This window comes from Rutidosis leptorrhynchoides, chromosome 7 (assembly GCF_046630445.1).
Source record: "Rutidosis leptorrhynchoides isolate AG116_Rl617_1_P2 chromosome 7, CSIRO_AGI_Rlap_v1, whole genome shotgun sequence".
Taxonomy (NCBI): Eukaryota; Viridiplantae; Streptophyta; class Magnoliopsida; order Asterales; family Asteraceae; genus Rutidosis; species Rutidosis leptorrhynchoides.
In genome coordinates, this window is record NC_092339.1 from 26037973 (window position 1) to 26060373 (window position 22401).

The window sequence follows — 22401 nt, forward strand, 5'->3', positions numbered from 1 at the left end:
GATAACAGAAAAATTCACACAAAAGCCTCAAATGATCACACGTAACTCAATCAGTTTATACAATAACATGTTACAACTTGATAACATGTTTATTTAGAAAAAACAAGAAGTTATACACTCAACACGCGCAGTGAAAAAAATTCCACATCTTGTAATAAATTTTTCCGGACAACGTTAAAAAGACGACCGCAAAACATTGAATTATCAAACTTCTGTTGTGCTCTCAGTCACCCCGTTGGAAACACCAACTGTCGGTTCACGTTGCTTATCAAACGAGCTGAAATCTCCCTTAGCCATGAACAGCTGTGCTTGATGGTGCTTACAGTAAAGCTGATGCTCATGAGTCACGTAATCTGATGGACTTATGTGACACCCACCGTAACTGCATTTAAAACAAGCCTTGTGGTATGCATTTCCATCTACACCCACCTGAAAACCATCATCAAGATTGTGAAAAGGTGAAATCTTTTTTATATAAACACATAAATATTCATCTTGTGAAGTATCTGAATGTTTGAATCTTTAAGATAGTGACACTAGTTTACCTTTTCAAGAGGGTATACGGTTTTCTTGCAAGTAACACATTTGTCTTGAGTCCCACCGAACATGCTTGATACTCTGCTGTTAGATTGGCCCTAAAAGTTGAAAGTATTACAAAAAAAGTATTAGCACACCGATAACAAAACACATATGATATTAGTTTGCAGGATTCAAAGCCAAGTATGGAATTCGTGATCTGATTATATCCGCTATTATTGCTAGGATTTTTAATGAAGTACCTGATCAGAAGATCTAGTCGTTTTGGGAGCGCCTACATGAAAAACACTGAATTAGTAAAATACTAATGATCAATCAATACATCTTCATTTGAAAATCACAATGATATACTTTCTCACACGGCTCATATATGTTGCAACATTTTCTTTTCACGTGGCGGCTTATTTTTACTTGTCCATAATCATCATTAGGATGTAAAGATGACATCAATTTCAGCATAACAGATTACACGATTTTGTTCGTTATTAAAAATTGGTTAATTAAAACATTTGGCTACAAATTTAATGATAAGGTTTTATATGTGATAATGACTAATGAGCTCAAGTATAAGGGGACTAACCTTCAAAACTCTTATCCAAACTACCAGTCATTTTGAAGAGTTGATCAAAGTGAGGTTGACAATATAACACTCCTTCAAATGAGCTGTAATTACTCAACTGCAACAAACAAATTAAACGATATAATTACATAAATGATCCTTTTCACATCAATATGTTAAGTTGTTACAAACTGGAAACCTCAATTTCTTCAATTATGAGCAAAAGATCATCTATTTAAGATTATCAATAATAATAAAAAACTTGGATCAAATACTACTAAAAAGGATCATCTTCTATAGTTACTTTCATTTAGTACTTTAAATTAAACCAATATTAAAAGCAGCTAAAAAAGATCAATTAAAAATTTAACCTTGCTTATGTCAAAGCAATAATCACAACAACCCAAATCAAACTCCCCCAAAAAATTCATTCCTAAATATCAAATTATCACCAATACATGTACAGCAAACAAATACAGTAATAAAGAATCATCTTTGTAAATTCAATTCAATAGCAACACATGATCCAGATTAAGAAACAGCAAAAAGAATTATTATAACTGAAAAATCTAACCAATAAACCATCATCAGATGCAAGAAACATCATAGTTCTGATACATACATATCAAATCAAACTTAGATCATGAAATAATTATAATTATTAATTATAATTAATAATAGTAAAAATAAAAATGAGAAATATAAAAACCTTGAGGGTGCCTTTGCAATGGTGGCATCTGAAACAAGCCCTATGATAAACTTTATTATCAACAGTTAGTTCATCTACCAAGTAAACAGTCTTCTCACAAGCCTTACACTTTTGTGTTGTCCCACCGTATGATGCCATATTTAGTTTATTTGTATATATAATAACTTCCAAGATTCAACAAAGTTGAATACCCAGAACGGAGATCAGATCAAGAAACACAAAAAAACAATTGAAAATCTGTATATGATCAAGAAAAATAAAAACTTTTTGGTGTATGTGTTGAGTTGGTGGAGTCTTATGAGAGGGCTGGGGTTTTACAACATGATGATCATCAGAGTCAAACTCTGTTCTGTAGCTGTCAATTGCGGGTTATTTTAGTAATTCATTGACGTTTTGGGAATTAATATAAACTAGATGGATGTCCGGAGTAGCCCACTCGGACCAGATAATCGGGATGAAAAATTGTAAAAATAAAAAAACACTAAAAGACGAAATAAGTGATGTCGTGTTGACATCACCCGAGTACTATTCATCGGTGTTGGCTAATATAGTTATCGTAAATGTAAATGTAAATGTAAATTATTAAATTAATTAATATTTATATTAATATTTATATTAATATAATATTTAAAAAGATGGAATTTTATGTGGTTTACTTTATTGCCCTTTCTTAGACCAATCACAACTATGACGCCGTCATCAACACTTTCTTAGCGCCACATCAGCTTTTTCTCTCCTCCCTCCTCACCACTTCCTCCCATAACACTTCCATAACACACCATTGCCAACCATGACATACTTCCTCCCATAACCGCATACCGGTTCCCTCTCGGTCTCTTATTAAAAATCTTCTAGGCCCTCTTGGGATCGGTTGGTCGATTTCTTCTTCTTCTTGATCTATCGTATCAAGTAGATCGAGTGCGACAATACCAAACTCCGAACTCGCATCATCTATTGCATATTTTGTGAGACTATTCAATATTGGAGGCATTGGTGATTGTTGAGTAATATTGAGGGTTTAAAAGTGTGATATATGTTGGTATGATATGAGAGTAAAAATGTGATTTATGTTGATATGGGATAGTTATGTATATATAGAGTGAAGGTATTGGAAAAAAAAAATCAAACAAATTAATTGTAACGGCTATATGCCCGTTAGAATTGCAAGAAACAAACAAAATGGGCGCCCTCAAACATGCTACTGGATGACACATACGAGGGCGACGAGCAGCAGGGCGGAGGTGGGAGGAGGAGGGCGGCGACATTGCTAATGGCGCCCTCGAGGGCGGATTCCGGTGACATGGTCCATGGCGTGTCATTGGGAATGATCTTATATGCATTTGTTCTCGAGTTGTTTTGATGTCCCTCTTTCGGCATAAAAGAGTTTAGTGCATTTTACCAAAGCAATCCAGATTCGTATGATTAGACAGACCTCATAGTGCTCTCACTGTAACTAGTACAATAATATATTGTTAAATTGTTATTATCAATTAGTATAAGTCTAGCAATCAAAACATGGCTCCTGCCGTAAGGAACTAAGGGCATCAAACGTCATGCAATGAAAAATATGCCCTTGAGTTATAGGTCAGCTTGATTCACCTCTCACGTGTTGGATAGGATGATGTATGACGAAGACCGATTAAGTGTTTAGAACAAAACCTTCTACAATAAATGTGGAGATCGTCTAGTCAATCTAATTAGATGCGTTTTTTTTACAGCAGCAACAACAAAACTCAGTCCCGCACATGCGAGGTATGAGGAGGTGAGATGTACACAATCCTTCATCTACCCTAGAATAGAAGAAAAATCGTTTCTCTAACCACGAGTTAAGAAAGAATTCTCCACCTACAGGAAGAGAAAGTCATTCCCGTCTCTACTCAAGGGTAAAAAGATTATTTTCGTGAGGACTTCTGGCAAAAAAAGAATGAAAAATGACACCCCATGAAAATGGTGGAATCAAATTTTCATGGGTTTTAAAGTCAGTCTGGAATTCAATATATGCTCTAAGCGGCCGTCAAGTCGCTGATAAATCGACGCTTACTGTTGCATCAATTGATAGAGCCAAATTTAACGATACAGACTCGGAGTTTGATTTACTAAATTTAACGATCAATATGAAACTAACCATTGACAGGATTTTTGATTTTTACGTCAAATTAAATAAAGACTAACAAGGTTTATGAAATATGACTAATTAACTACATTCACATAATAGTGGTAAGAGTGTACATAATAGTGGTAAGAGTGTAGTACGTAATAAAGAAGGAATAATAGACAAATATATCCACTAGCAGGCTAGATATAAGTGCAAAAAGTGCATTTGCACATGATCCATAATTTAAAGGAGCATATATTTTTTTAAAGACGCAAGTATTTGAAATCACTGATGGAGGAATACTCACCCACTCGATCATTTTTCACACACACATGTGCTTTCGGGCAAAAACCTGAACTGCATTATAGGGACCGGATCCTTGAACTATCATAAGGGTTCAGGCTGAGCGGACCGAAATCTTGGAATACGGTTCTCTAAAACCTCTCTGGAGTTAATACATAAATCGGGTAAATACCCTTGAATGTTTTAAAAGGGGTGACTCGAACTTGATACCTACAACACTCATTCAACACATAAGGTGTTTGGTGTACTACTAGACAACAAGGACGGGTACAAAAGAGCATAATATTTATTATAACGTTTATGTAACCTTTCGTTTTTAAATACCCATATTTTCAATTGGCTTATAATTTATGACGTCGTTTTAGAATCATTGAACTTATTCTTAAATATGCAAAACTTTCGTGCACAAAATATAAAATACATACTTTTTACTTATTAACAGGGTGACCCATAAATTAACTAGACCACTTTGTCAACTAGCTAGGATGTCACCTTTATAGTTGGGAACTTGGGATAACAATTTCTATTGCTCCATCTCCTCGATTAAATTGTGTACTATTCTTTTTTAAATTTTAACAGATTAATTGTTTACTTTTAGAAATAAATTTGGATGATATATACACGTCAAACAAAACAAAAATATAAGTCAAAATCAAATGGTAAAAGTCTAAAATTAATAAAAAAATACAATGTAATAAAAATGATATATTTTTATCTTGTTGCAGTTAAGTTAGGATGGAAGGAATACATTTTTACAATTCTCTCTATGTGAGAAGGCTACGATTCTTCACCTTGTCAGTAATACCTTAAATACTTAATATTAACATTAACATATATATATATATATATATATATATATATATATATATATATATATATATATATATATATATATATATATATATTTTTTAATTTTTTTTTTTTAAAAAGCAAGAAAGAATTTATTAAAATACGAAGAAATTACACTGTACACCGAGGATAAATTTCACATTTTACACCCTTAAAATAATAAAGGCTAGATAGCTCAACTAATATTTGAGTGGTTTGTGCCATCTAATTGTTCGATACAAAAGGTGGAGACCAACCTAAACCGCTATAACTTTTGACCGCCCAAATGTAATCATTTTGGCAAAAGTCCATATTTTAAAAGTATTAATTTTTGAGAAATATATACAATTACAATATACTCCATACAATAAAGAATAAAGAATATCTTATATAACTTGATTTAAGTAACATATCTTTAATCTTTAATCTTTAATCTTTAATCTTTAATAACCATCATAAGATGATCCTTTTTTTGTCGGCATTCTGATATTTTTACAAAAGTAGAAAATGATTACAAAATAACACGTTTAGATTGTGTAAATCATAGTAAAAAGTTTACCCTCACTGGATAACTTACATTAGTTACATGAGGGAAACATTACACGTGCCATTGATTTAAAAGTAAAGTATCGATTATAATATAATGTTTTCATACGCAGATTTACAAAATTACGTGACTTTATATGAACAATTAAAGTTCACCAATTAACGTATAATCATATACGGAGCATTGCTTAATATAAAAAACCTAGCATAACGAACTTTGAAATCTATGCATTTATTTCTACTTATGCATTAATAACAATAAAAAAATCAACATCTAAAAAATAAAAAGTCTATCAAATGTCACCTTCATGGGTTATAAAATTATACTCCGTATAATTTAATACGTTTTTAAGCAAATAATATCTAAAATCATGATAGTATAATAAGGTAAGCAATAATAATAATAATAAATCGACCAATTGAAAATTCCCAATAACGGGTCAGATTACACACTACATGTTAAAACATTAAAGATAGATAGACAATAAGACAATGATACAAGTGTATTTGTGTTTAGATAGAATATTAGCTAAAAGATGTTACCTGCGCTGAAAATGTAGAACTTGGATATGTGTTATATTCAAACATTGATGATGCTTTCAAATATCTAAATGACAACCGTTATTTGATATTTGGGCAATTAGGTTAGAATTAAAATCACTCTTTTGACCTATGTTGACAAATAAAAATCAACAACACATAATTCAGCTAAAATCACACATTGGATTCCGATTGCGCCACATGAAGGTTTATTCTTTAAATGTCTTCCAGACTAACTGGAGAGACCGACTATTCTTACTCACACCGGTTTAATCGTTTTATCACGTGATCAGATTAGATCATTTTTTTTACCACCTAAAAATATATTGTTAGTGCAGCTTTTAAACCTGAACCTCTTGTGAAGATGTTATGGTTTCTATCAATAGACTGTCATGAGATTGTTATACGTGTGTGCATAACAAGCATGAAATTTCCAAATAGACAGTCTTAACTAGTTTTTTAACTTAGGTCCAAAATTAACATCTGTAGAGGCCTCTTTGGTACAAAGCCCATTTATCAGCCCAAACATATATATGCCGGTTTAAGTGGCTGCTTCTGGTCCATTAGCACTACTACTATACAAATTGTTCATTAATACTCCGTATTAATAACATGTAAGAATACAACTACCAAAATTTTGAACATTAGAGTTAGCAAATTAAAGTTCATCTCACTTCATCTCCCTTACAATCAAAACAAATTGTTACACCTATAAGCATCAAAATATGTATATCAGCTACATAGTCATTGAATACTTTTTAAAATTAATGCGGTTGATTAAGCTAATCAAGCAACATTGCCCGTTGGTAAATTATTAAATGCATCACATCTTCTTCTAATCTCTCCTTGATTACCCGTTTTCACTTGGTACACACTTGTCTTCTCCATCGCACGTGCGAAATCCTTAAAAAACGCATTAGAATCCCTAGCATATTCTTCCACAAACGGTCGGGTTCTCGGGTCGGATGCCATTGCTTGATCCGTACCCAACACCCCAAGCCCATTCAACAGATTTTTAAATATCATATTATCAAAATTTCCCGCTGAAATCGGGTCAAGAAAAGCCGATACCGTCGGGTCTTTCGAGCTATTGGCACACATTGCTTTCAATCTCTCGGCTAGTTTCGGGTGAACCGACGGGTCAGGTTTTGGCCCGAATAATCGGCTTTGAAATTCTTTACAATGAGCAAACCCGATTGTATGCCCACCACCCATTAACACAACCATTTCTCTAATCGTATATTTATGCGATTCGAATATTTGTATAATTTTATCGATTGTCATATTCGCTCGTCCTAATTTACCTTCAACATTCGATGCCTTCGATTCTATCCCATCTTTTCGGCCCAATTTCACTTCAAAATTCGGCCCACCAACTTGAACCAACAAATCTCGTGTCGTAACCGCGAGAACATCTGCACACGAAACGACACCGGGACATTCAAGCTCGAGTGCGGTTTTAACCCGTTTAACGACATCAAACCCGTCTCCAGCTAACGACTCGTTAATATCTTGATCCCTTTCCGCTTTATTATACGGGTTCGATGCAACGAGTACCGACGCATCGCAGCCGCCCACCATACAATCGTGGAAGAATAGACGGAGGGTGGCGGCTGCGGTGGTCGGGTGGGTTGATTGTTTTGGGACGACAACGTTTTGAACGATTTCATGAAACCTTGGACATGTTTTTTCGTAGTAATTGAGGGTGAGTGGAGGTGGTGGCGGACCGTGGTGGTTTCCGGTGGTTTTGGCTGGGGAAATGATTGAAATTAGGAGGATAATTAATGGAAATAATTGATGATAATTGGCCATTATGGTTTAAGAGGAAAAGGAGGGAAAAATGTTGAAGAAAGATAGAGTTAACTGAAAATAGACTTTAGGGTGTGGAGGTAATATCGGAAAAAAAAGTGGGATTATGGGATTTTATTCCCAAGTTCTCTGTAAGTTTATCAATCCACGTGTACAAGAATACAAATATTTACAAATTATTTTTTAATTTTCTAAAAGTAACTCATACGCACACCACTATACAACGTAACCAATATATAGAATATATCTTATCGAACCCTCAACTTCTTAATTAAAAAAGTCACTTCGATATTGTTAACCTAATGACCATTTGGTTACTAAAACAAACACGGTATACTTGATACATGCATCTTAGCCAAAGTTGTATATTTAGTTATTCGAAGATTAATCGGTCGGGACTTTGGAAGTGTAACACTCCGTCAAAATATGTCATGGCACAGAGTGTTACCAAGAGGTCAAAGTCTAGTCGACGCACTCTATACACGAGGTTTTTCAAAAATAGCATTCATTTATTTAAATCAGAGAAAAACATTGTTATACAAAACGTTGACATAAACTAGTCAAATGAAATAATCCAAATTAAAGGAAGTACGAAACAATAAAGTAAATGATGAATGCTAGTAAATGTAATAAAACTTCAATGCCATGCTTGACCCTCTAAACCATGCTATTGCGGAAGCACTAGCTAAAGCTAATTACTTGAGAATAAGAATGCTAAAAAGTCAACACAATAGTTGAATGAATTCATAGTAAGGCACACACCACGAGGTATCAGTTTTATAAATAGTTGCGCAATAGTGTATATATCAAGAGCACTCGAACTACGACGCTTAACACTGCGTATGGTATCCCACGCATCATCCGTTTACCCTTAGTTTAGTTTTGTGGCCACAGTTTTGTAACAACCCAACCCGTTAACCAACCAATAACGCGGATAATTTTTTTTTTTGCTGGAACAGCATATGGCGCGGCTCGCCAAAGTGGCCTGTCCAAAAAGTCATGAAATGCGAAAATGTTTGACCACTTCCCGACGTATTTAGACAAAACGCTTTTAACCATACATTAATATATGTAGAACTAACACGTTCCATTAATAAAATTAGTCTTACGAAGACCGGGCCCACATCGACCGTTTTACGACTTTCGTACGAAAATACAAGTTTTCAACCACATGATTTGTAATACAAAATAAAGGCCGAGCATGGCGATTGGGGATACGCTACCCAATCCTAATCAATCCAAAAGCAAGCCTTCTAAAGCAACTACGCAAGTCCACTAGTCCCCGCTTACCCGAGCCTCCGCATCCATGCAATCTATATAAAAAAGTCAACAACGAGAGGGTAAGCTAACGCTTAGTGAATGATAACATACTACATGCATATATATATGTATAAAATGGACACGCCACACAAATATCAAATACCGCATACCGAAGCATCCAAGCATAAAGGCAAGCTAGTCTAAGCATACCGTAACATCACTAAGCAACAAGCTAACAATAAATAAAGTGAGTTCACCAACGACGATGTGAACAACGCCAATAAGCCACACCCGGAGGGTTAGCTACATCACAACAATTCATTAATATAAGCAACATTATACGTATACGATATATATATATATATATAAATATCTCGAATAGCATAATTGCTTACGCTTACATCACAATAACCATGGTTAACCAAATCTTCGCAAGGGAATGACTTCGCGAAATAAGTCATCGATGTTCATAACATTCTTTAGTATACTTAACACCTCGTATCACTAAACCCTAGGGTGGCACCTTAACACCTCGGTACTTCACCCCGAGTGGCATCTTAACACCTCGATGCTTCACTCATTATTTTACGGAGTGGTGTCTTAACACCTCGACACTACACCCCTAGGTGGCATCTTAACACCTCGATGCTTCACCCCGAGTGGCATCTTAACACCTCGATGCTTCACCCGTCAATTACTTAGAGTGGCATCTTAACACCTCGATGCTTCACTCCGAGTGGCGTCTTAACACCTCGACACTTCACTCGTCACGTGAAACGTGGTGTCTTAACACCTCGACACTACACATTTCACGCTACCACAAATAGATATATTATATACCTACACATATAATTATTCCACTCACTATATTAACCCTTCGTCATTGGGGTTATATAAGTCCACATCACACGCCCATGTGATAACGTACACACAAAGTGTGCACCTCGCCAAAGTGGTCAACCAAAATGCACAACCGTGCCAATTGGACCTATACACAAGTCCAACAATTCCACCTATACGAGAAGCGAGCTCTATAAGCGAGAACCCCTTCTCCCGACCCGCACCCATCCTACACATACATATGCATATAGGATATTAACACTCACCTTGTCGCCTTGAAGAATGCAACTGAATAATCCGCAATCGCCGATGGAATGTACCTAATCCATTTATCACATAACAAGTAACACAATTAGGGTGGATATACAAATCAACCCAAATTGACAACTAGTGCAATTTCGACCCAAATGCATTTCCAAGCACAAACCGCACCCAAACTAACCAATAATCACTAACACAAGTGAGAATGGTCCTAATATGCCAATCAAACCCAATCATAGGTGTTAAACACCTATCTTGCCCAAAATGACACTTAAACCCTAATTTGACCCATAAGAAGTCAATATCACGCCATTAGCAAGTTTTGACACCAAAACATATTTAACTCGGTTCTATGCTTCAACTTAATCCATTTTAAGTTTATAAACCTTATTAAATTAACAATTGGGTTATAATCATCACCAAACCCTAATCTTTGACTCTAGTCAAAGTTAGTCAACCAAACATACCCAAAAGAGTTTCAACACTACTAGAATCACTAATACTAGAGATTACACACTACATACAAGCCTTAAACATGGTTAAATCATTAACCAACCCTAAACCCACCAACATCAACAATAACTAGTTACAATTACCCATTTCACCTCTTAAATGGGTTTTATAACTAACTAGTTCAAAACCCTAAACTTGAATATCAAATTACAAAGATGAAGTTCGGAGTTTGAACTTACCAATACCGCCAAAATGATGCCGTTGACGAGTAGAACAACTTTAATACCCGAGGTTTGACCCGAAACACCCTTCTTCTTCTCCAATTGGAGCTCTCTCTCTCTAAAACTCTCCTCTCACTCTAGGGTTTGAAGATGAGAGTGTTTGATGAGTGAAAATGAGCTCCAATGGAGTTCTAGATCAGTTTTGGTGACCCTAAACCGACCCTAAATGAAAAGACCAAAGTACCCCTCATTTAAGCCTTTTAAAAAGGCTGAAAATTGCATCAGACGGGTTCGGCGCGCCGCGCCGAAAGGTGGAGCGCCGCTCCAACCTACAGGTCAGTTTTCAGAAACTTGTTTTGGCCATAACTTTTTGACCGTAGCTCCATTTTTGATGAATCAAATATCGTTGGAAACGTAATAAGATTTCCTTTCTAATGGTAAGTCTTTGAAACATCAACACAAACTTTATTTGGGGTTGAAAAGATACGTACACACCTTTCCACTTCAGACAACGTCCAGTTTCCTTCGGCGTTCGAGCAAGCAACACGTACACTTCATACACGCATCGTACACCATAAATACATTATGTACAATAAATATTTGGGTCTTACAACTCTCTCCCACTTAAACTCGATCACGTCCTCGTGATCTTCTCCACTTAACCAATCTGGAACTACTCAACGGCCCTCAATCCTAAGTTCCAATCCGAACTTTCCTAGACAATTCTTCCCAATGAATCACCTTTAACAACTAAAATCGTCACCCGCGATTTATCAAAACCACCATCCGAGCACTAAAACCTGCTCTTTTCCCCATATCGGGAAAAACTAATCCAATCTCGTACCGTGATATCAATTCCTTAGCGTACCTTTACCGAGGACAACGCTAAAAGTGACCAAGTTTCAACCTAAAGTCAACGATCCGAACGTTGAAGATCGAACCACATGAATCCTTACGGATTACACTCACCACTAAACATCCTTTGTAGTGCGCAATACAACCAATACGCCACTATCCTAACATCATAAGCAACGGCTAAAACCAAAAGCGCCCAAAATGACTATGGCTACGCTAAACCTAAGGTGTACAAAAGCGACTATTGTCACACCCATAACAACATGTGAGCGAAACACGGATATCGCCTCACTAATCCCACGACGTGGTCCTCACGACCCCACTCTCGGTGTATAAAACCACCAATAGATCACACATCCAACAATCATGAAGACTGGCCGAAAACTACACACATCAAAGATAGTCAACATCCGTGACTCTTCTTGCACACATACTTGGTCAACGTAAACGCCTCTCGAACGGCATACCATTTCTACGCTAACCATTATGGAGAACAATACAAGTAACCCTCTAATCACCTCATGGTTACACCCGACTTGGTTAAGCCTCCACACCAAAACAATTAACCCGAACTCGTTAGTCAAACACACTTGGTCAACCCGCCTCGATCAACACCTATCACCTAATTGATTAACCCGACTTGGTTAAGTCAAACTTACTTGGTCAACCCGACTCGGTCAACACCTATCATCTAATTGATTAACCTGACCCGGTTAGTCAAACTCACTTGCTTAACCCGCCTCGGTCAACACCTAACATCTAATTGATTAACCCGACTCGGTTAGTCAAACTCACTTGGTTAACCCGCCTCTGTCAAACCTCTAACGACAAATGATTAACCCAACTTGGTTAGTCAAACGCATTCGGTCAATACCTAACATCAAATTGATTAACCCGACTCGGTTAGTCAAATACCCTAGGTCAACCCGACTCGGTCAATGCCTATCATCTAATTGATTAACCCGACTCGGTTAGTCAAACTCGCTTGGTTAACCCGCCTCGGTCAACACCTAACATCTAATTAATTAACCCGACTCGGTTAGTCAAACTGCAATGGACTAACTCGACCTAGCTAGTCAATACATCACACTAGAATACCTTCGTGCGAGAGTATAAACTCCCCCACCTAGAACTCCGTTCCATAAACACATCGTCGAAAAAATAGCATCCCATGGAATGGCCACTCATCAACATACACAACCAATATCCTCATTGGTCATAGTCCTCGAATTCTCATGAATTCGTCTCCAACAATAGCTCCCGACGATAAACACATGCTCACTCTCACGGAAAGAGCGACCACTAATCCGACAACTAATGCGCCAATCACATTATCATAACTCCTAAAAGAAAGACGAGGTTCACCCGTCTTGCATCTCTTAATATGCACGTCAACAAACCTTGCTCCAACCTTGAGTATACGAAGGATTTCAGATTATCCTTTGCTACTTCAACCGAAGCACTTACTGAACCGTACGGGTATTACTCTAGCAATCATAGAGTTGCTATCGCTTGTAACTTCCACACCGCCACTCAAACACCTAAGGGTTTTCTTGCCGGTACCCTATGCTCAATGTAATCGTAACACCATCGGAGTCGAATACCACGCTAGTAGGTATGAAAGAGGCACCTAACGTTTATCCCGTAGACTCCATTACCAACATTCATCTAGATCAAACACTTGATCTCAGGGGTTACTGTAGTGACCCAAACTTTTCCATGTTTATATATATTAATTGAGATTGATATTTACATGATTAAATGTTTCTAACATGTTAAGCAATCAAACTTGTTAAGACTTGATTAATTGAAATATGTTTCATATAGACAATTGACCACCCAAGTTGACCGGTGATTCACGAACATTAAAACTTGTAAAAACTATATGATGACATATATATGGATATATATATAGTTAAAATGATACTATGATAAGTAAACATATCATTAAGTATATTAACAATGAACTACATATGTAAAAACAAGACTACTAACTTAATGATTTTTAAACGAGACATATATGTAACGATTATCGTTGTAAAGACATTTAATGTATATATATCATATTAAGAGATATTCATACATGATAATATCATGATAATATAATAATTTAAAATCTCATTTGATATTATAAACATTGGGTTAACAACATTTAACAAGATCGTTAACCTAAAGGTTTCAAAACAACACTTACATGTAACGACTAACGATGACTTAACGACTCAGTTAAAATGTATATACATGTAGTGTTTTAATATGTATTTATACACTTTTGAAAGACTTCAATACACTTATCAAAATACTTCTACTTAACAAAAATGCTTACAATTACATCCTCGTTCAGTTTCATCAACAATTCTACTCGTATGCACCCGTATTCGTACTCGTACAATACACAGCTTTTAGATGTATGTACTATTGGTATATACACTCCAATGATCAGCTCTTAGCAGCCCATTTGAGTCACCTAACACATGTGGGAACCATCATTTGGCAACTAGCATGAAATATCTCATAAAATTATAAAAATATGAGTAATCATTCATGACTTATTTACATGAAAACAAAATTACATATCCTTTATATCTAATCCATACACCAACGACCAAAAACACCTACAAACACTTTCATTCTTCAATTTTCTTCATCTAATTGATCTCTCTCAAGTTCTATCTTCAAGTTCTAAGTGTTCTTCATATATTCTACAAGTTCTAGTTACATAAAATCAAGAATACTTTCAAGTTTGCTAGCTCACTTCCAATCTTGTAAGGTGATCATCCAACCTCAAGAAATCTTTGTTTCTTATAGTAGGTTATCATTCTAATACAAGGTAATAATCATATTCAAACTTTGGTTCAATTTCTATAACTATAACAATCTTATTTCAAGTGATGATCTTACTTGAACTTGTTTTCGTGTCATGATTCTGCTTCAAGAACTTCGAGCCATCCAAGGATCCGTTGAAGCTAGATCCATTTTTCTCTTTTCCAGTAGGTTTATCCAAGGAACTTAAGGTAGTAATGATGTTCATAACATCATTCGATTCATACATATAAAGCTATCTTATTCGAAGGTTTAAACTTGTAATCACTAGAACATAGTTTAGTTAATTCTAAACTTGTTCACAAACAAAAGTTAATCCTTCTAACTTGACTTTTAAAATCAACTAAACACATGTTCTATATCTATATGATATGCTAACTTAATGATTTAAAACCTGGAAACACGAAAAACACCGTAAACCCGAATTTACGCCGTCGTAGTAACACCGCGGGCTGTTTTGGGTTAGTTAGTTAAAAACTATGATAAACTTTGATTTAAAAGTTGTTATTTTGAGAAAATGATTTTTATTATGAACATGAAACTATATCCAAAAATTATGGTTAAACTCAAAGTGGAAGTATGTTTTCTAAAATGGTCATCTAGACGTCGTTCTTTCGACTGAAATGACTACCTTTACAAAAATGACTTGTAACTTATTTTTCTGACTATAAACCTATACTTTTTCTGTTTAGATTCATAAAATAAAGTTCAATATGAAACCATAGCAATTTGATTCACTCAAAACGGATTTAAAATGAAAAAGTTATGGGTAAAACAAGATTGGATAATTTTTCTCATTTTAGCTACGTGAAAATTGGTAACAAATCTATTCCAACCATAACTTAATCAACTTGTATTGTATATTATGTAATCTTGAGATACCATAGACACGTATACAATGTTTCGACCTATCATGTCGACACATCTATATATATTTCGGAACAACCATAGACACTCTATATGTGAATGTTGGAGTTAGCTATACAGGGTTGAGGTTGATTCCAAAATATATATAGTTTGAGTTGTGATCAATACTGAGATACGTATACACTGGGTCGTGGATTGATTCAAGATAATATTTATCTATTTATTTCTATACATCTAACTGTGGACAACTAGTTGTAGGTTACTAACGAGGACAGCTGACTTAATAAACTTAAAACATCAAAATATATTAAAAGTGTTGTAAATATATTTTGAACATACTTTGATATATATGTATATATTGTTATAGGTTCGTGAATCAACCAGTGACCAAGTCTTACTTCCCGACGAAGTAAAAATCTGTGAAAGTGAGTTATAGTCCCACTTTTAAAATCTAATATTTTTGATATGAGAATACATGCAGGTTTTATAAATGATTTACAAAATAGACACAAGTACGTGAAACTACATTCTATGGTTGAATTATCGAAATCGAATATGCCCCTTTTTATTAAGTCTGGTAATCTAAGAATTAGGGAACAGACACCCTAATTGACGCGAATCCTAAAGATAGATCTATTGGGCCTAACAAACCCCATCCAAAGTACCGGATGCTTTAGTACTTCGAAATTTATATCATATCCGAAGGGTGTCCCGGAATGATGGGGATATTCTTATATATGCATCTTGTTAATGTCGGTTACCAGGTGTTCACCATATGAATGATTTTTATCTCTATGTATGGGATGTGTATTGAAATATGAAATCTTGTGGTCTATTATTATGATTTGATATATATAGGTTAAACTTATAACTCACCAACATTTTTGTTGACGTTTTAAGCATGTTTATTCTCAGGTGATTATTAAGAGCTTCCGCTATCGCATACTTAAATAAGGACGAGATTTGGAGTCCATGCTTGTATGATATTGTGTAAAAACTGCATTCAAGAAACTTATTTTGTTGTAACATATTTGTATTGTAAACCATTATGTAATGGTCGTGTGTAAACAGGATATTTTAGATTATCATTATTTGATAATCTACGTAAAGCTTTTTAAACCTTTATTGATGAAATAAAGGTTATGGTTTGTTTTAAAATGAATGCAGTCTTTGAAAAACGTCTCATATAGAGGTCAAAACCTCGCAACAAAATCAATTAATATGGAACATTTTTAATCAATAAGAACGGGACATTTCAGTTGGTATCCGATCGTTGGTCTTAGAGAACCAGAAAATTTGCATTAGTGTGTCTTATCGAGTTTGTTAGGATGCATTAGTGAGTCTGGACTTCGACCGTGTTTTCTTTAAAAATGATTGCTTAACATTTTTGTTGAAAACTATATATTATTAACATGTATATATTATGTGATATATTAATTTCTTAACATGTTTGATATTGTGTGATAGATGTCTACCTCTAGCACAAATCCTATTGAATCACCTAATAATAACGAAGAGTCAAATATATATTGGACTGATTCACAAGTTCCCGAAGAAGAACCGGAAGAAGAATCAGAACCGGAAGAAGAATCAGAACCGGAAGAGGAGGAACCGGAGGAGGAAATAGAACCGGTGGGGGAAATAATAAAACGATTAAGTAAAAGAAAATCCTCAACCAATCGACCAAGGTTAATTATGGTCAATGGTGTTTCCGCCAAGGAAGCAAAATATTGGGAGGATTACCAATTCTCCGATGAATCGGATTCCGACGAGAATTCCGATGATGTTATAGAAATTACCCCAACTGAATTTAAAAAGGCAAAAGAAAATAATAAGGGAAAGGGCATAAAAATAGAGAAATCTAATTCCAACCCCGATGAACTTTATATGTATCGTCAACCCCCGAAGTCCTTAAGTTGTAACAATGACCCGGGAACCTCTAAACCACCAGGTTTTTCTAAACCAATGTGGAAAACGACGGCTCGTATTAGGGGAACATCATATATCCCTAGAAACTTGGAAAAACGAACCAAAACCGAAGAAGAAGAAACAAGCGAGTCGGAATAAGATAGTTGTATTCGTGTGGTGTAATATATGTAATATAGTGTGCTTATGCTTTATGATATATGTAAAAATTGCTTGTATTAATAAGTATTTTTTTTATGAATCTAACTCTTGTCTATTTTACAGTATAAAAATACAAAATGGATAGACAACCCAATATTTTAAGAGACCTACCCGGAGACATGATTGATGAAATCTTGTCTAGAGTCGGTCAGAATTCTTCGGCACAACTATTTACGGCGAAATCAGTTTGTAAGACATTCGAAGAACGTTCCAAGAATACCTTGGTTTATAAAAGGCTTTCGTTCGAAAGATGGGGGATATCACATTGGGAAATCCATAAGTTACGATGTGTTTACTTTGACGCATATATTGCGGGAACCCAAATGCTATTTTACGCAATGGGTTAAGAAATTATTTTGATTCAATATATCCGAATATTGAACTTCGTGATTTAGAAAAAGCGGCTAACATGCAACATAAAGAAGCATGTTATGCTTACGGATTAGTAATGTTCGCTTCTCACCAAAGTGAGAACAAGAACATCGGGCTACAACTATTAAACAAAACGTTCCCACAAGTGACGGAGTCGGTAATTGGGGTAAGAAATGAGGTTTTTAGATTGTTACGGGACTTTTGGACATTACGTAACCCTCGTCCCTTTGACGATGTTACAACACGCTGTCTTATCAACGACCATAACGGTTATGTTCCACAAGACCAAGGATGGGAAGTAATCCTAGTAAAACCAGAATGCATGACTTGTTTCTGGACGTATGAATTACGTGTCTTTATTGCCTTTACTGAACGACTTGTGTACTAGCTAGAATTATCTTCACAACCATCTTGTATCAAATTTATTGTGTGCTATATTTCATGCAATATGTAAAATAAGCGGTATTGTAAGTTTGTAAAATATTGTGTAAAAGTTTGAACGCGAAATATTATTATAATCAGTTTTTCATATAGAATTGTAGTAGTTGAATTGTATATTAGCTACTAAGTATGAACTTAACGGGTAGGTACTGCCCGAATTTAAACTTATAAAAAGCTAATATAAAGAAAAAGCTTTTATAAATGAGTTCATATTATGCTACGAAATACTATTAACTACTCTTAATATTCTGTATGATTAACTTGTTCCATTTGACTATTTTGAAGGAAATGGCACCGACTACTCGACACACCGTGAATATGAATGAAGAGGAATTCCGTACTTTTCTAGCTTCAAACATAGCCGCAGTACAGGCTGCGCTACATACCAACAATAACCTTGGATCTAGCAGTACAGGAAATCGTGTAGGATGCACCTACAAAGAATTCACTGCCTGCAAACCTTTGGAATTTGATGAAACCGAAGGACCGATCGGATTGAAACGGTGGACCGAGAAGGTCGAATCGGTGTTTGCCATAAGTAAGTGTACTGAAGAGGACAAAGTGAAGTACGCTACGCATACCTTCACAGGTTCTGCGTTAACATGGTGGAATACCTATCTAGAGCAAGTGGGACAAGATGATGCGTACGCACTACCATGGTCAGCATTCAAGCACTTGATGAACGAGAAGTACCGTCCCAGAACCGAGGTTAATAAGCTCAAGACAGAACTTAGAGGGTTACGAACCCAAGGATTTGATATTACCACGTACGAAAGACGATTCACAGAATTGTGCCTATTGTGTCCGGGAGCATTCGAAGATGAGGAAGAGAAGATCGACGCATTTGTGAAAGGATTACCGGAAAGAATTCAAGAATATATAAGTTCACACGAGCCCGCCTCCATACAACAGGCATGTAGAATGGCTCACAAACTAGTGAACCAGATTGAAGAAAGAATTAAAGAACAGACTGCTGAAGAGGCCAATGTGAAGCAAGTCAAAAGAAAGTGGGAGGAAAACGGTGATAAGAATCACCAATACAACAACAACAACAGCAATTACAACAATAATCGCAACAATTATCCCAACAATCGCAACATCAATCGCAACCACAACAAACGGCCCAACAACAACAACAACAACAACAACAACAGCAACTACAACAATCATCCCAACAACAATAATAACCGCAACAACAACAACAATTAGAAGCAGCTATGCCAAAGGTGTGAAAAGTATCACTCGGGGTTCTGCACCAAATTTTGCAACAAGTGTAAAAGAAATGGTCATAGCGCGGCGAAGTGTGAGGTCTACGGACCAGGGGTTAATAGAACGAAAGGAACAAATGGTGTCGGAACGAGTAATGGCGGAGCAAGTAGTGTCGGAGCAAGTTATGCCAATGTAGTTTGTTATAAATGTGGAAAACCGGGCCACATTATTAGAAATTGCCCGAACCAGGAGAACACGAATGGACAAGGCCGCGGAAGAGTTTTCAATATTAATGCGGCAGAGGCACAGGAAGACCCGGAGCTTGTTACGGGTACGTTTCTTATTGACAATAAATCTGCTTACGTTTTATTTGATTCGGGTGCGAATAGAAGCTATATGAGTAGAGATTTTTGTGCTAAATTAAGTTGTCCATTGACGCCTTTGGATAGTAAATTTTTACTCGAATTAGCAAATGGTAAATTAATTTCAGCAGATAATATATGTCGGAATCGAGAAATTAAACTGGTTAGCGAAACATTTAAGATTGATTTGATACCAGTAGAGTTAGGGAGTTTTGATGTGATAATCGGTATGGACTGGTTGAAAGAAGTGAAAGCAGAGATCGTTTGTTACAAAAATGTAATTCGCATTATACGAGAAAAAGGAAAACCCTTAATGGTGTACGGAGAAAAGGGCAACACGAAGCTACATCTTATTAGTAATTTGAAGGCACAAAAACTAATAAGAAAAGGTTGCTATGCTGTTCTAGCACACGTCGAGAAAGTACAAACTGAAGAAAAGAGCATCAATGATGTTCCCATTACAAAAGAATTTCCCGATGTATTTCCGAAAGAATTACCTGGATTACCCCCACATCGATCCGTTGAATTTCAAATAGATCTTGTACCAGGAGCTGCACCAATAGCTCGTGCTCCTTACAGACTCGCACCCAGCGAGATGAAAGAACTGCAAAGCCAATTACAAGAACTTTTAGAGCGTGGTTTCATTCGACCAAGCACATCACCGTGGGGAGCTCCTGTTTTGTTTGTCAAGAAGAAAGATGGTACATTCAGGTTGTGTATCGACTACCGAGAGTTGAACAAACTTACCATCAAGAACCGCTACCCACTACCGAGAATCGACGACTTATTTGATCAACTACAAGGCTCGTCTGTTTATTCAAAGATTGACTTACATTCCGGGTATCATCAAATGCGGGTGAAAGAAGATGATATTCCAAAGACTGCTTTCAGAACACGTTACGGTCATTACGAGTTTATGGTCATGCCGTTTGGTTTAACTAATGCACCAGCTGTGTTCATGGACCTTATGAACCGAGTGTGTGGACCATACCTTGACAAGTTTGTCATTGTTTTCATTGATGACATACTTATTTACTCAAAGAATGACCAAGAACACGGTGAACATTTGAGAAAGGTGTTAGAAGTATTGAGGAAGGAAGAATTGTACGCTAAGTTTTCAAAGTGTGCATTTTGGTTGGAAGAAGTTCAATTCCTCGGTCACATAGTGAACAAAGAAGGTATTAAGGTGGATCCGGCAAAGATAGAAACTGTTGAAAAGTGAGAAACCCCAAAAACTCCAAAACACATGCGCCAGTTTTTAGGACTAGCTGGTTACTACAGAAGGTTCATCCAAGACTTTTCCAGAATAGCAAAACCCTTGACTGCATTAACGCATAAAGGGAATAAATTTGAATGGAATGATGAACAAGAGAAAGCGTTTCAGTTATTGAAGAAAAAGCTAACTACGGCACCTATATTGTCATTGCCTGAAGGGAATGATGATTTTATGATTTATTGTGACGCATCAAAGCAAGGTCTCGGTTGTGTATTAATGCAACGAACGAAGGTGATTGCTTATGAGTCTAGACAATTGAAGATTCACGAACAAAATTATACGACGCATGATTTGGAATTCAAAGACTTGGAGGCACTACTTATATGGGGTCAAAAGTATTATATATACCGACCACAAAAGTCTTCAACACATATTTAATCAGAAACAACTGAATATGAGGCAGCGTAGGTGGATTGAATTGTTGAATGATTACGACTTTGAGATTCGTTACCACCCGGGGAAGGCAAATGTGGTAGCCGATGCCTTGAGCAGGAAGGACAGAGAACCCATTCGAGTAAAATCTATGAATATAATGATTCATAATAACCTTACTACTCAAATAAAGGAGGCGCAACAAGGATTTTTAAAAGAGGGAAATTTAAAGGATGAAATACCCAAAGGATCGGAGAAGCATCTTAATATTCGGGAAGACGGAACCCGGTATAGGGCTGAAAGGATTTGGGTACCAAAATTTGGAGATATGAGAGAAATGGTACTTAGAGATGCTCATAAAACCAGATACTCAATACATCCTGGAACGGGGAAGATGTACAAGGATCTCAAGAAACATTTTTGGTGGCCGGGTATGAAAGCCGATGTTGCTAAATACGTAGGAGAATGTTTGACGTGTTCTAAGGTCAAAGCTGAGCATCTGAAACCATCAGGTCTACTTCAACAACCCGAAATCCCGGAATGGAAATGGGAAAACATTACCATGGATTTCATCACTAAATTGCCAAGGACTGCAAGTGGTTTTGATACTATTTGGGTAATAGTTGATCGTCTCACCAAATCAGCACACTTCCTGCCAATAAGAGAAGATGACAAGATGGAGAAGTTAGCACGACTGTATTTGAAGGAAGTCGTCTCCAGACATGGAATACCAATC

The 22401-nt window shown here is 36.1% G+C and overlaps 2 protein-coding genes across 2 annotated transcripts; both read right to left on the reverse strand.

The window, feature by feature from the left end:
• Window positions 1-18: 18 nt before the first annotated feature.
• On the reverse strand, window positions 19-2149 carry LOC139857057 (LIM domain-containing protein WLIM1-like). Its single transcript, XM_071845766.1, has 5 exons — window positions 1806-2149; window positions 1118-1214; window positions 780-811; window positions 546-635; window positions 19-429 (listed from the first exon to the last, which is right to left on the reverse strand). The coding sequence occupies exons 1-5, from the start codon at window positions 1941-1943 to the stop codon at window positions 205-207; spliced, it is 582 nt and encodes a 193-aa protein (XP_071701867.1). The 5' UTR covers window positions 1944-2149; the 3' UTR covers window positions 19-204.
• Window positions 2150-6802: 4653 nt separating this feature from the next.
• Window positions 6803-7986, reverse strand: LOC139858699 (peroxidase 41-like). Its single transcript, XM_071847535.1, has one exon. The coding sequence runs from the start codon at window positions 7927-7929 to the stop codon at window positions 6904-6906; it is 1026 nt and encodes a 341-aa protein (XP_071703636.1). The 5' UTR covers window positions 7930-7986; the 3' UTR covers window positions 6803-6903.
• Window positions 7987-22401: the final 14415 nt, after the last annotated feature.

What these genes read in the sequence shown, in the direction of transcription:
- LOC139857057 (XM_071845766.1), bottom strand. Translation starts at nt 1,943, where the DNA reads ATGGCATCATACGGTGGGACAACACAAAAGTGTAAGGCTTGTGAGAAG. An exon ending in CGACTAGATCTTCTGATCAG is followed by an intron (nt 636 to 779) that starts GTACTTCATTAA and finishes TTCAACTTTTAG; the next exon opens with GGCCAATCTAACAGCAGAGT. An exon ending in CCGTATACCCTCTTGAAAAG is followed by an intron (nt 430 to 545) that starts GTAAACTAGTGT and finishes GATGGTTTTCAG; the next exon opens with GTGGGTGTAGATGGAAATGC.
- LOC139858699 (XM_071847535.1), bottom strand. Translation starts at nt 7,929, where the DNA reads ATGGCCAATTATCATCAATTATTTCCATTAATTATCCTCCTAATTTCA.